Genomic DNA, 14,639 nt, shown 5'->3' with positions numbered 1-14,639 from the left:
TTTAATAAAATACAAATAAATTGAAAACATCACATGGATTGCTTAATCAAGGTTCAAAGGATCGATATAATACATCCTTCATCCAATATCACAATATAGGGCGTATCATACTGGTTTCATGGATCATTAACATGACAAAATAATGGGAGTCTGGAAGATTTGAATGGTTTTGAACATTAATGTTTAATGTGACAAATAGCCAGTCATGAGGTCAAATCAAACAAAAAACGTTAGAAAATAATTGTTTCTGTGTTTGGGTACTTTGGTTTAGTTTTGCCTCGTATTTGATAAAAATGTAATTATACATTGACAAATGACAGAAAATACATTTCCGGTGTATGTTTAAATCCAAAATGAGATGTAAATATACATCTATAAAAATAAAGTAAATTTGCATTCAATGTAGGCTTTTTTTAAAAAGGCATATATTTTATTGGCATTCATATTTACATTCATTACAACTAAAAGTTTGTTTGGTAAGAAGTTAAATTTGTAAATGCAAAACCAATCCAACTTTACATTTATATGAACCGTTTTACGCTCTGCATATTTGCATTCACACTTTATTTGCATCGTTCCCAAATGGAGCCTAATATGCAAATTTTACATATAGAGAGTATAAATACTTGGAACCAAGTGTATGATGATCTATAAGTGATGAGGGGTAATTTGGCCCATCTAATGGCATGATGACATGTGAAGCGACTTGTCAACTTGGCAACACTTCAGCATCCCTAGACACCTCAATAGTCCATCTTCGGGTGCAGAATTGACTCCGGGTTAGACAGGCTAATGATCTCGAACGCGCATTATGAGGTCCATGGCAACTCGCCTATATAAAGGCTTCGCCTCTAGTCTCATAAGGTACGTGCTATTTAGCTCTTACAATTTACTATTATTCTCAAGCAATCAGCTCTCCACAATCTCCTTTACTAATTTAAGCATCAGAGTGTCCACACCAGGTAAAGTACTCCAAGAGCTCTGATTTTCTTGCCTTGTAATTCGATCCAGCCACATAATAGTCCAACATTCGAACTACCTTCCAGCAGGGAGTGACTAGATCACACACCATAAGCTTTCCAAACTGGCTCCACCTTACAAAGCCAGAAGCCAATGTGGCATCCCTCTGAAATGGCCACTTAGGGCCTCTCTAGGAGTGATAAAGCTTTGATTTGAATAGCTATTATGGAATTGCTTTAGAGAATCAACTAAACTGAATTGCTTTAGAAAATCAACTAAAAGAAGCTCCATGGAAAAGCCATTTTTCTTTTTCGGCTGATTGACAGTTAATTTGGGCTTTCCATAATATTCAAAAAAAAAAAAAAATCGTTTATAGACCGTCCAGGAAGAGCCCATCTCATTTACAAAGCCAAAAAGCCGTGAAGTGAAAGCTCTCCCAAACGTGCAGTGCACTTGAGAAGGTCATTGGCTCATTGTTGGGTTCCAGCATCATTAACGACTTTTTAAGAAGGTTATTTTTTTTTTCAAGAAATACCATGAATACAATTAATTTTTTTCTCTACTGCTCACAAGTCACAACTGCTTTTTACACCAAATATTTAAAACATTCTGGTGGGACCCCCTAAACTGATAGATGGGGGACCCACAAGGATTGACACAATGGGACAGATGTTTGACTTATGATGCATTTGTAATGGAATAAAGGATACAAGTAAAGGCTCATCCATACTTTGTAGCTGAACTCTAATTAACTATAATGGGGACGATGAAGATCAAACATTAGAGCACACGATGGAATAACCTCTACCATAATCTCGAAGAATTATCCAATATAAGAGCTTAACCTGTTAGGTAAGGTGCTGAATAAGTTTAATTTTATCGTTTCATAACAAAAGTTTTCAAATTCCACAGTTTGGATAGTTTTATAAGCATTTTAAATTGTGCCACCAATTCAGAATTTTTTTACGAAAAGCTAGCAGAAAGCTTATGATCGGCCAATAGGCCTTCCTCCTTCACTGAGCTGCAATTTGAATCACAAGTTGCCCACTCCAAAGTCCATATGGTTAAGTTATCCGAAATGGTCCGATATAGAAAAAAAGTGAATATTATAGTACAAAAGGGTGGAGATTATCTCATCAATATCAACATAGGACCACGTGAAGCTTTATCTGTAAAGGACTGCAAATTGGCCTATATGCATTGATGACCAGTGCAGCATTATATGTAAGTGGGGAAACACCAAGAACACCACATCCTGTTGTTTCTTTCCCTTTAAAATTTTAGGGTATTGTCCTTTGGAATCTCCTTTTTTAAGTCTGCAAGTTGGTCATCACCAAGAGAAAAAAAAAGGACCCACTTTTCACAAAGACATCTAAAGCAATCCTACTTAGGATTATAAAAAGTGAAATTTGTTTTTTTTTATTCTTTTCTCTTCTTCTTCTTCTTCTTCTTCTTCTTTGAATGGGATGGAGCGAGTACTGATCATTAACCATTTCTATGAACCAAAGATAAAAGTATATATGGCCGGCCGGGGATCGCAATAAAAAAAAGAAAAGGATATAAACCCCAAGAGCCTTTTAGCCTTGTGTGGAGGACCCAAGTGGGTCCTGAGTGGAAGACCCATTCTGTGGATGGTATGGTCCGGTACTAGATATACACAGTACTCTTTATATGGGACACTAATGTCTAATGGGAGGGTTGTGGGTACATTTATATTCAATGTGTTAGTACTGAGTGTGATGAGTTAGTCTTTGAGGCTAGATTTATGGTACATTTGTAAATTCAAAAGTTAGGGTGGAACAAATTCCCTCCAAATGATTGGTATAAGTAGAGCAATAAAAACCTTACATAAAGGCCAGCTTGGAGGGACATCTCTGCCAAATTCTCTCTCATTTCCCATCTATATATAAAGAAGCTCTGTCTTCTCCTTCTCTAGGACTCTCTTTCTCTCTTTTTTTCTTTCTTCTCTCCATTTACGCCTTAAAGTATCCAGAAGGGAATGAGCAACTGAGGAAGAGATTCATAACACTCGCCGGGATATCGAACATAAAGGTGATCAGTGACTGGGTCTTGCTTGTTCTCTCTCCTTTTTCTTTTCAAATCACATTTTTGTATTTGATTTGATTAAATTGTTGATGGGATTGGCTAAGTTCATGATGGGATTGAGACCTACAAGATTTCAATTAAGCTGGTTAATTATAGTTTGTAAATGAAATTGTCTAGCTTTTTGAGTTGAACTAAAGCATAAATATAAGAGGAAATTATCCATCACATATCTACTTAATCATGAAAATATAATTTGTTTGATTTGCTCATGAGATGGTCTATGAGTATGATTCATTGATAAAGCTTTCTTTTCTGATTTTTTTTTTCAAGATTGACATGAATTTGTTGAGTTTCTTAATACTCAAATGGTTAAAATACAAATAATTACTTGATTTAAATTTCTGAAGAGTACTAATGATGTGCTCTATATCATAAATATTTGGTTGTAAAGATAATTTTGCACTAACTGCTCATATATGCTTCATTTGACAGAAAATTGAGGAAAACAAATAATTATTGAATAGTGTACTATTCATGGAAAACTTCCACCTCACAGAAAATTGAAGAAAACAAAAACCTATTAATTTATGGTGTTTGGTAGCACATAAAGTATGATGAAAAACAACATTCAAGAAACTGAATAATAGTCATAAGAAAAGTCAGAAGTCATTTTCTTAAAAGAGGGTCAATCCTCCCCACCTCTCTCCATTCAACTCCCACGACACCCATATATGACTATGCCTTTTTTGGGTTTGCTTTAGCAGTTAAACCAGGCATAGCTAGGAAAATTAAGAAAGCAAGAAAGTCATTTGCTTTCCTATTGAAAACAGTTTTTTTTTTTTTTTTTTGAGGATTTCATTTCTTTCCCATTATTTCACTTGTAATCAAATGAAATACTACAGAATATCTTCGTATCATAGATATAGTTTGTCAAAACAATATGTATGATAGGAAAAGAAGGAAGGTGTCTATTTCATTTTAGTCATTTTGCAGAAGGCATAGCTTAAATGAGATGAATAAGATGGAATGAAGAGAGAACATTAATTTCTAAATCAACTTTATTGCAATTTAGGTGTCAATTTTAAGCATCAGTTGCAATGGAGTAAAAGCAAAAATACACTAGTGCAATTGTAAAAGAAAAAACAATTTTAAACCCTCCCCCAAAGTATACCCATAATTTTTTTTAATCTAAAAGTATGCCTATCATTTCGTTTTCCCCCACCCAAACCCACTTTTGCATTTCTACCCAAAAATGATCAAAGTTTGGGCACTGTTTGTTTGTAGTGCAAATCTGAATCAGATACAGAATTTGCACCCTGTTGAGATTTGCATATATACCATGATTTGCACTCCAATTACCTGATGTAAGACTCTTAACTTTTGTTAATTTTACACTTGTTGGTAGTGGAACTTTTGCATCCCAAAAGCTTTTGCCAAAGAAAGTTTACCTTGCTCAAAAAAGCTTTATACACAAAATATTTCCGATGTGCGGCTAAAACATAGTGTGAGGAGCCCCCTGGATTCTTTACACACAAAATAAAAAGCTAGGATCATAGATTCTTCACTTGGAGATATGCTATAGGATGGGGGATTGCCCCCCTTTTGTTGCCGCCCCTGATTAGTACTACAAGATTTTCATTCAAACTTTTTAGAAGAGCATGTGCAACGTCTGGTCTTAGCCCCCTTTTTCAGCTTTTTGGAAAAAAGTAGCTTAATTCATTTCTTACCAAACACCATGAAAAAGTCAAGCAGAGAATCTTTCATGCCAAATCATCAAAAGTAACTTTTATGACAGATTGCCAAATGGTGCCTTAATCTATACTATCACTATAGCTAAAATGTATTATATAATATGTCCAAACTTTTAAGTGGATAATACAACATAGATCATGAACTGGGTTAATGTACATGAAAAAACTTTGCCTGTTTGGAAAGAAACAGTCCCGGTTATTTGGAAGCTTCATATAGACCCCATAAATTAACATGGGTGAAGGGTAAAAAAAGTATTTACAACAATCAAAATTCTCTTAGCCAAAAAGGACACACAAGAAATTAAGTGGGGTAATGTGCCATACAAAGGAAGCTCTCAACCAGCCAAGATTATTTTTTTTAAATAATCTTCTTTTTTTTTCAAGTAAGAGAATCATTATTTTAAAATTTTAGGATAAATTACAAATAGGTACCTTGTACTTTAGGAATAGTAACAGATAAGTATCATTAACTTTCAGTTGCAACACTTGATTATCCTGAACTCTCAAAAATAGACACTTGGGGTAGTATTCCATCAATTAAACATTACATAATACCAAAACTAGCATTCCGTTGGTTAAACATATACGGTCCGATTAATACCGTATATAGTATTAATCATCATGGGGAGAAGTGGTTGGTCCCTTAACTAATTTAATAACTTATACAATAATAGTCAGACTGTATAAGTTTAACTTACAAAAATATAATTTTGGCATTATGTAATGTTTAATTGATGAAATACAAACGAGTGAACCTAAGTGTCTATTTTTTAGAATTTAGAATACTCAATTATTATAATTGAAAATTCAAAATACCTATCTCTCACTACCCACAAACTACAACATGCCTATATATAATTTACCTAAAATTTTATTAACTATTATAAAAAAGAATGTAAATCAATAGAGAGGAGGACAAATTACGAATTAATCCACCATACCCCAAACCCAAGTCAAATTGTGGAGGGCTCTGGATTGGTCCATTAACTCAACCCTCCGGTTACATCAGTCCTATATTCCACCTTATTTTTCACAGGAGGGGGGGGGGGGGCTTATTCCAAACATGTGAGTTAAGACAAGGGGTTTTTAGAGGAAATGTAAAACGACTTGTGGGAGCCATTATGGGCCCCCAAATCATATTTCGATTCCTTGGGCCACTCAGCCTTCCTGGCTGAAGAGCTGAATGATCCAACCATCCGGCCCACTGTCATGATTGGGTTTCATATGAAGATGCCAGATCTCTCTCGTGTGGTGAAGTGGGCCAGGCCCTACACTGCTATCACATCAATTGGAACTGACTTGTTTGGCTCTTAGTGTGATTGACTTCCAAAGGACCGTCCACCGCTACTTTTGTTTAACAAACGCACTGGTAACCTTCAACGGTCAAGTGTCATCTCTACACTTGGCACATACTCATTAGCTTCTTCAACCCATCACCCATGTACTAACAGGTTGGCATTTGCATTTGCATTTGGTATTTTGTCATGCTCTCTACAACGAAGGCTGTCCCTCAAAGGACAACAATAAGGAAATCACTTAGCTGGTTTCATAAACATCATTATCTGGATAGTCCCTAGGATTTCAGCCCTTCAAACATATCTACATTTTTTTTTCTTTCTTTTGCAGTTTATAAATTTTAAATCATGTTCTCAATGGTTGAATAGTATCCAAAAATTTGATTTTGTGTATTTGAGATTCGACATAATCGAATTGAATTTAGATATATAATTTATGTTGTTTGATTTATTGAATCAAACTTAATTATGGCATGATTCAATTTAATAAATTTTAAATCATGTTCTCAATGGTTTAGATTAAGGGTGTAAATTATTAATCAATTTAATAAATTATGGCATGATTCAATTTCATAAATTTGGATATGAATTTATGCTGTTTAGTATTTTTTGTTTTTTCTTTGTAGTTTGTAAATTTTAAATCATGTTCTCAATGGTTTACATAAGGGATGTAAATGGTTTTCCAAAATCCAATTTCATATATTCGAGATTCGACATAATCAAATTGAATTTTGGATATGAAATTTTTACTGTTTAGTTTATTAAAGTGAACCCAAATATAATATGATTCAATATAATAAATAATTGAACTGATTATAGCATCAATGTACACTACAAAATGACCTAATAACTACCCTTTATTTCTCCTTAATAAAATTATATTACAAATTATTTTATTCATTTATTTGTATTAATTGGTCAAACTAAAAAATTTAGTCAAATACAAGTTTGGTCCACCTTTCTAAGAATCTATTAGATATCAAATCAAATTTGAGTTCAAATATGACCTGATTCACTTTGAATTTGAATTATAGGCTAGCAAGAAATGTAATAGAATTGTAGGATCAAACACGCAAAAATTACAGACTCTATGTGGTATGGGTAGTGGGCCTCACTCTCACATGCACCTTTCTCCTTCCAATTTGTGCTATATAGACTTCCTATTACCCATTACCCTACAAATAGAATATATATATATTTTGAGGAACAAATAGAAAGGTCTAGCCGAGGGGAATTTGAATCACATGCATAAAACACCACTACCGTAAGAAACTTCTCTAGGGTTGCCCATTAAATGAAATGGCTATTGGGCTCAGAATGGGCTTAATAAGGATGCCCCATATGTACCCTAAATTGAAAATGAAAAGAAAAAGTAAAAGTAAAAGTAAAAGTTTGATAAATACATATTGCAAATTGATTTTGAAAAGATGCAAATTTTTAAGAAAACGACTTGTGTTTTGATTTTCCACGTCATTTTCTACTCCCGTATGCCCAAACAAAAGAGCCTAGATGAAAGAAATAATAAATAAAATCCAGGGAGACATGAAAGAATGTAATTTGAGGTCTACATCCCAGTCGGCAGATCCTACGTAGATACCCAGGAATGGAATCTTTAGTTAATTAATCAATTATATATATATATATATATATACTAATGCAGATGTCTGTATCTTATTGCAGATCTATAAACATTCAAAATGTTAAATACCTACATTTTATGCATCAATGCTCACCTGTAAATTAGCATCAATTTCGAACTTGTACCTACCTCAATTGTAATTTATTTACAAATTCTGACCCTGGGCTGAACCATTATTCTACCTATAATCACGTGCATTGCATTATAAGTTCCTTCTAATGGTAATTACAAATAATGAAAATAAAATGGTTAATTTCAAAATAACAAAATTGCCCTCTTAAAATATTTTTTATTACCTTTTACACATGGGGCCCAAATCACCACCAAATATTTGGTTATCAGACGGTTATATAAAAGGAAAACTGAGATCAACTACACCCATGGTATCCACACAGCCAGAGACCCACGAGAAAATCATGAAAGTGCTTTTGTGAATCATGTGGCGGTGAGTAAATTGCTCCTCACTCCTTTATGATGTCACAAGACAAACCCCATCTGCTTTTTTTTTTTTTTGGTTTGAAGAACACCCATTTGCTGTAGATTTTTGTTTGCTATACATTTACTGTGGATTTAACAGATTCAATTACATGCCCATTACTCTACTGAATTACCATTTTAAGAGGGTTTCATTTCAATTTTGAGTTTTCAGGGCATTGAGTAGAGATGTAATGAGATATTTTTTTATGGGTTGACATGGTTTTTGGTGTGGGAAGCATATAATTTGTTGTCCTCTCTGCTGTTTCTAAATGATTGCTGCATGGCTGTAACATACTATATGTATAAAAGCTTACACGAGGATTTGTTGAATCTTCCTCCTGCTCCTCTGTCAGTTCGTCTCCTCTTCTCCATCTCTTTCTGCATCTGTCTCTCTCTCACACCATATATAAACGCATGTACATGGACTATTGGATTATCAGCTTTTGGAAACAGGAGATTTTTCTCTATCCCCTCCTCACCACAACAACCCAAAATATCGGTTATCCAACTTGCTGTCGTCCCCACAGAAGGGTACGGACAGTTTTGAAGGATTTTCTCAACGCGGGTGGTGAATTATAATAGGTGGAGGAGGTGAAATCATTCCAAGAAGATCAACATTTTTGGATCGAAACTTGGTGAGACCATGCTGGAGTTTATCTGTTATCTGTTGTTTTGTTGTTCTTCTGTTTTCTCTTCCTTTCCTTTCCATGTATATATTTCTTGGTTTTCTTGTCTGTGAGTCCTGGTGTTGTTCTTGAAGGCCCTTCGAAATAGGTTTTGATGTTTGTCTTTGTTTTGGATCTTTTTGTTGATTTATTTTTGGTTTCTTGAAGTTGGTAGAGGATTCGGATTTTGTCTGTGGAATGTGCCCTTGATCTTTCATCGTTTGTGGCTTTTGGGCTTCTTATGTACTGTGCCTGTTTTGCTTCTGAATGGTTTGGGTTCTAGAAACCTGGGAAGATGAAAGAAAAAGGAGGTTTGAGCCTTGTACTCAATTGGGTCACACCGCCATTTGTTCTTTCTTTCTTTCCTCCATTTGGTCGAACCTAATCTTTCCATTCACTCTGTTTTTGTATCTTTCTTTGTTTGGTTTAATTCAATTTACTTAGGATAATGGTGGGTGCTTTACCATTTCTGAGTTCGTAAAACTTTTTGACTGCAGAAGAAAAGTCAATTTACTAATTAGTTATAGAAATCATTGTGAACAATGGAAAGTACCCTGAATCTGTCTGGCTTAATAAAGAGTGATTTAGACTGTAGATTTCTGGTGGTAGCTGGCTAACCATTTAGAGTAATAACTATGCTTTCTTATTTCATGTGGCCTGTGGCTCTTGGCAATGACTTGATATAGTTGAAACAAATGCAGGGAAAAAAAACCTGTTCTGAGAAGGACTATTGCCCGTGAAGTTGGCGTTGTGGGCTAGGCAACAGGCTGAGCGCATGCCTGGAAACAAGTGCAACCGTAATTCTTCTGTCCCCACAACTCGAGTGGAAAGGCTCCTGAGAGAGAGAGAACTAAGGAAATTCAACAGGACATTCCATCCAAATGAGGAGAGTAGTGATAGTAACAAGGACGCTGAGCTATATGATCATGAATTGAACTCAAGAGAGGGCAATAACTGCAAAAGTCCCTATGAGCAAGAGTATCTTGATGTGGCTGCACTAGCAAGATCATTCAGCGAAGGATGTGAACGGCAAGAAAGAAGGCCTTCCAAACAACGGCTGTTGGTGGTGGCAAATAGGTTGCCTGTCTCTGCAGTTAGGAGGGGTGAGGACTTGTGGTCTTTGGAGATAAGTGCAGGGGGTCTGGTTAGTGCGCTGTTAGGTATGTGGTTGCTGAACTCTTATTTTCAATGTAATTTTTGTTATTGTTTCAGTTAGTTTTGAGTGTTTTCCTTTTTGACCTTACAAAAGGACATCTCTTTGTTCTTATTTTGTTGAGTTATATCTATCTATCCATATATATCTATATCTATCTATCTATCCATCCATCTATCTATCTTATATGTTAGCCAATTTTATTTTCTGTGTGGAGTTTACCCTAAAACAAGAAGTTCATGCTCCTGGATAAATTTCTCATAGGTGTGAAGGAGTTTGAGGCAAAGTGGATTGGATGGGCTGGTGTAAATGTACCTGATGAGGTTGGGCAGCGTGCACTTGCCAAAGCCCTTGCTGAAAAGGTTTGAAGTTGTTGTTTTCCATTTAAGTTTATTTGTTTCTGGAGGCCACAGACATGTCATTCTAGACTTCCGCCATTTTGACTTCCTCACTCTGCTACATTACTTTTAATTAATTGCAGAGGTGCATCCCAGTTTTCCTTGATGAGGAGATAGTTCATCAGTATTATAATGGCTACTGTAATAACATCTTGTGGCCTCTTTTCCATTACCTTGGACTTCCACAAGAAGATCGCCTTGCAACTACCAGGAGTTTTCAGTCCCAGTTTGATGCATATAAGAGGGCAAATCAGATGTTTGCTGATGTGGTAAACAAGCATTATGAAGAGGGAGATGTAGTTTGGTGTCATGATTACCATCTGATGTTTCTCCCAAAATGTCTAAAGGAATACAACAGCAACATGAAAGTTGGCTGGTTTCTCCACACACCATTCCCTTCATCAGAAATTCATAGAACATTGCCATCTCGGTCAGAGCTTCTGAGATCTGTTCTTGCTGCAGACTTAGTTGGGTAAGTCATAGTTGTATACTGGATCAACAGTTCAAGATGCATGCCTTGGTATTTTTCTTTTCTTGCTTTGTCGTGTGTGCTAAGAAACTGCTGCATGCCTTTGGAAGATTAAATGGACAGAAAGTAAAGTTCTATTGTTATCATTCTGCACCATGTCATTAGATTATATTAACACATCTAAAGGTAGCTTGATATTGGTGACTTCATATTTCAGAACTTGTTGTAAATGCCATATATTTGATATTGATCATGCTGCTTAACTGGTAAAGAAATTTAGGCATTATATATTTCTAATATTATTCATGTCGTTTACATGTGGTTATAAAATATTTTTCCCTCAAAGACTGGTGGTCCACTGGCATCTTAAATTGCAAACTTTTGGTAACTTTGCAGTATTTTTTATCCATACAAAATCTTGTAGTTTATTTATTTTTTTTGTAATTTCTGTTCTAGACTCTAGATTTGGGTAACCTTTGTCTGAGATGCTTTAACTTATGATTTAAGGGCTTGTAAGTTAACAATGGATGTTTCACTGAGCAGAATGGAATGGCAAAAAAGGATGTATGTGGCTGACCCCATATAGTTGGGGCCAGGTTTAGACGATGATGATGGTGCCACACTCTTTGATAATGTTTGACCTCAGAAAGCTTCAGAACCTTGGTGATGGTTTGATGTCTTGCCTTATTAGAATGTCTTATATTTGTATTCAACATTGGACCCTTTTTAGGGTATTTGTTGAGAAAAATTCTGGATCTATTTGGTTCTGTAGTGAGAATGGGCCGAATGGGCCTTAGTGTTCTTTATTTCTTTTAAGTAGTGTTTAAAAGTTATGGTTGTTAGTTATGGCCCTTCTTTTGTTTTCTTTAATTATTTCTTTAGTGCTGGCCGCCCCATTAAGGGCATCCAAGTAATTGTACTTAAGTGTTAGAATTATGTTAATAAAAGTGATGAAAGGGAGCTAGAGAGAGTGGTTCAAATTCTTCTTTTTCTTTTTCTTCTTCCACAACCTATTGCTGAAACTTCTTTCTTCTTCTTCCCTTTCCTCCCCTTCTTTTCTTGCATCATTTGAATTACTACAGGTGTAATTTTCAACTTGGTATCAGAGCGGTTCTTACTTTCGACTTTTTTTGACTTAATTTGCCCATACATAGTGTGTATGGAGAACTGATCGGTTGATCGATCAACTACTTATGCAACCTAGTTAGGTAGGTTTTTGGAGAGTTTTGTGGAGGTTTTTCATCCTTAGTTGAAGCCCAAGGCAGGTTCTTGGAGATTTTTCCCGAAAACCCTAGATAACTAGAGAAATCTTGTTACAGGTCGTAGAGACAGTTTGAACCAGGTGCCTGGGGATCAGAGGTAAGCCTTTTGATTTCTATTAGGGCCGGTTTTGGTTGGATTGAGTTCTGGAACCTTTGAAGGGGGTGGTTGAAGTTTCTATCATTCTCTCCATCTCGTTGACTCTTGTAAAACCCTAATTTTGGGGGGTCAAAGGGTTGTTCTTTGCTTAGAACAGAAAATCTAGCCTAGTAAAAGCCCTAATTTGATTTTTGTTTGCATCCGTTTACTCAATGAAGCAAACTGGAGGGGAGCCAAATATTCCACAGATTTTGGTTTTGAACATGGGGGGCCAATGGAGAATCTTTTTGGGGTTATGACTATTGTGAAGTCAAATGGGACCAATTATTTAGCCTGGTCTCAATCTACTAAGATACATGTGTGTAGTAGAGGAAAATTGGGTTACATTACCAGGAGCGAGAAGAAGCCTAAGGAGGATGATCCTACCTATGAAAGGTAGATGCAGGAAAACTACATAGTAGTAGGTTGGTTAATAAATTCTTTTAAACCACACATTAGTTAGCATTACCTGTGGATGGAAACTACAAAAGAAGTGTGGGATAGTATCACGAAGGCCTATTCTCAAAAGCGTAATGTTGTGCGGGCCTACAAATTTAAGCATGATGTGAATAATCTTAGACAAGGGGAGAAGCCCTTAGCAGTCTACTTCTCTAAGCTGAAATCTCTTTGGCAAGAGATTGATCTGATGGAGATTGTTGTTTGTGGTTGCACAAAGGATGCAAAAACATATAGGAGGTTGGTGGAGAGAAATCGGGTCTTTGAGTTCCTCATCAGACTCAACTTAGAATATGATGTTGTGAGGCGGAATGTTTTAGCAAAGGATGAGGTGACTTTTTCTCAGGCTTATGCTATGGTGAGTAGTGAGGAGAGCAGAAGACAGGTTCAGTTTGTTGAGCCGCAGGTTGATCACTATGCTAATGTTGGGATGAAGCCGAAGGTTAACATTGAGAAGAAAGATGTTATTTGTGAATACTACAAGAAGCCTAAACACATTAAAGACATGTTGGAAGCTACATCCAAAGCTCATTCTTGTCAGATTCAAGAAAGAAAGCAGTGGAAAAAGGGTTGAAATCGGAAAAGGTGGAAATGTAAATGTAGCCACTTCTTCACAAGGTGAATAAGGACAGGGTGGAGAGAAGTCAGTGGGAGAACATCTTCCAACTACTAGGGCTAAATATGGGAAGTATGACCGAATCATTAGTCACTTGGAGTCCACTACTACAATACCTTTAGAGACTGTTCCTTCCTTTGCATATGCTCACTCAAGTATTCGTGCCATTGCACATCATTTTCTGTCTCAGGTACTCATAAAACCCCTTGGATAATTGATTCTAGTGCTTCTGACCATATGTTTCACAACTATTCACCTTCTTACCAACTTCTTTCTGGCCGAGATAAGATATCCCTTGTTGATGGCTCTCTTGCCCTTATCACGGGAAAGGGAGACATTAAGATCTTTAATGCCTTAACCTTATCATCTGTTTTTCATGTACCTAAACTTAATACCAATTTGCTTTCAGTTAGTAATTTGACTAAATCCCTGAATTGCAGTGTGACGTTTTTTTCCTTCATATTGTGTTTTGCAGGTTATGGAATCTCAGAAGGTGATTGGGAGTGGCCATGAGGCGAATGAGATCTATCTGTTGGACATGCCTGAGCAGAGCCAAGTACAACCTAAGAGAATCGCGTTTGTATCAGAGTCTAATAGTCATTATGTTATGTCATAGTCGTTTGGGTCATTTGCCTTTTTCTTCATTGAGTTAGTTGTTTGTAGAGTTATCTAAAGGAATTAGTCTATCGAGTCTTCATTGTGAGTTGTCAAAGCATTGTAAGAACATTTATCCTTCAAGTAATAAAAGATCAACTATTCTTTTTAATATTGTTCATTCTGATGTATGGGGGCCTTACCATTTACCATGCATGGGTGGCTATAGATATTTCATCCTATTTATTGATGATTTTTCATGATATGATATACTTGGATTTACTTAATGCCCTCTTGGGTTGAAGTGCCTAAACTTGTGCAACAATTTCATGAACACATACTCACTTAGTTTAATACCCCAATCAAAACATTCCGGTCAGACAATGCTAAGGAATATTTTGAGAAGTTTGGGGTTGTTCATCAGAGTTCTTGTGCGCGCACTCCACAATAAAATGGAGTAGCAGAGAGGAAAAACAGGTACATTGTGGAAGTTGCAAGGAGCATTCTTTTTGCTACCCATGCTCCCGTGAAGTTTTGGGGATGTAGTTTTAACACAACTACCTACCTTATTAACTGCATGCCTTCTCGAGTCTTGGGGTTAAAATCTCCTTTTAGAGTCCTCTTTCCTGGTGTTGAGATTTTCTCTATTACTTTACTGGTCTTTGGTTGCACTTGTTACGTCCACATTCCCAGTTCCAAAAGACACAAGTTTTACCCCAAGG

General features: G+C 36.1%; 1 protein-coding gene across 3 annotated transcripts in view; it reads left to right on the top strand.

Moving 5' to 3' along the window:
- The first annotated feature begins 2,698 nt into the window (after positions 1 to 2,698).
- The window catches only part of LOC148867075 (alpha,alpha-trehalose-phosphate synthase [UDP-forming] 1-like), a 71,376-nt gene continuing 59,435 nt past the window's right edge, over positions 2,699 to 14,639 (top strand). The window contains exons 1-4 of one of the 3 annotated variants that reach the window (XM_088979976.1): positions 2,699 to 3,012; positions 9,535 to 9,993; positions 10,251 to 10,348; positions 10,468 to 10,856. In XM_088979976.1, the coding sequence (XP_088836102.1) occupies positions 9,609 to 9,993; positions 10,251 to 10,348; positions 10,468 to 10,856 (872 nt within the window). In that variant the 5' untranslated portion in view covers positions 2,699 to 3,012; positions 9,535 to 9,608. Of the gene's footprint in view, positions 3,013 to 8,055; positions 8,137 to 8,340; positions 8,804 to 9,534; positions 9,994 to 10,250; positions 10,349 to 10,467; positions 10,857 to 14,639 lie in introns of those variants that run through there. The other 2 variants (XM_088979978.1, XM_088979977.1) reach the window with 2 other exon arrangements.

Source organism: Nelumbo lutea, chromosome 3 (genome assembly GCF_056320005.1).
Source record: "Nelumbo lutea isolate HS-2025 chromosome 3, American lotus-T2T, whole genome shotgun sequence".
In the NCBI taxonomy this organism is placed as follows: domain Eukaryota; kingdom Viridiplantae; phylum Streptophyta; class Magnoliopsida; order Proteales; family Nelumbonaceae; genus Nelumbo; species Nelumbo lutea.
Note: the sequence above shows the minus strand (reverse complement) of the source record. Positions and strands in the feature narration are given on the sequence as shown.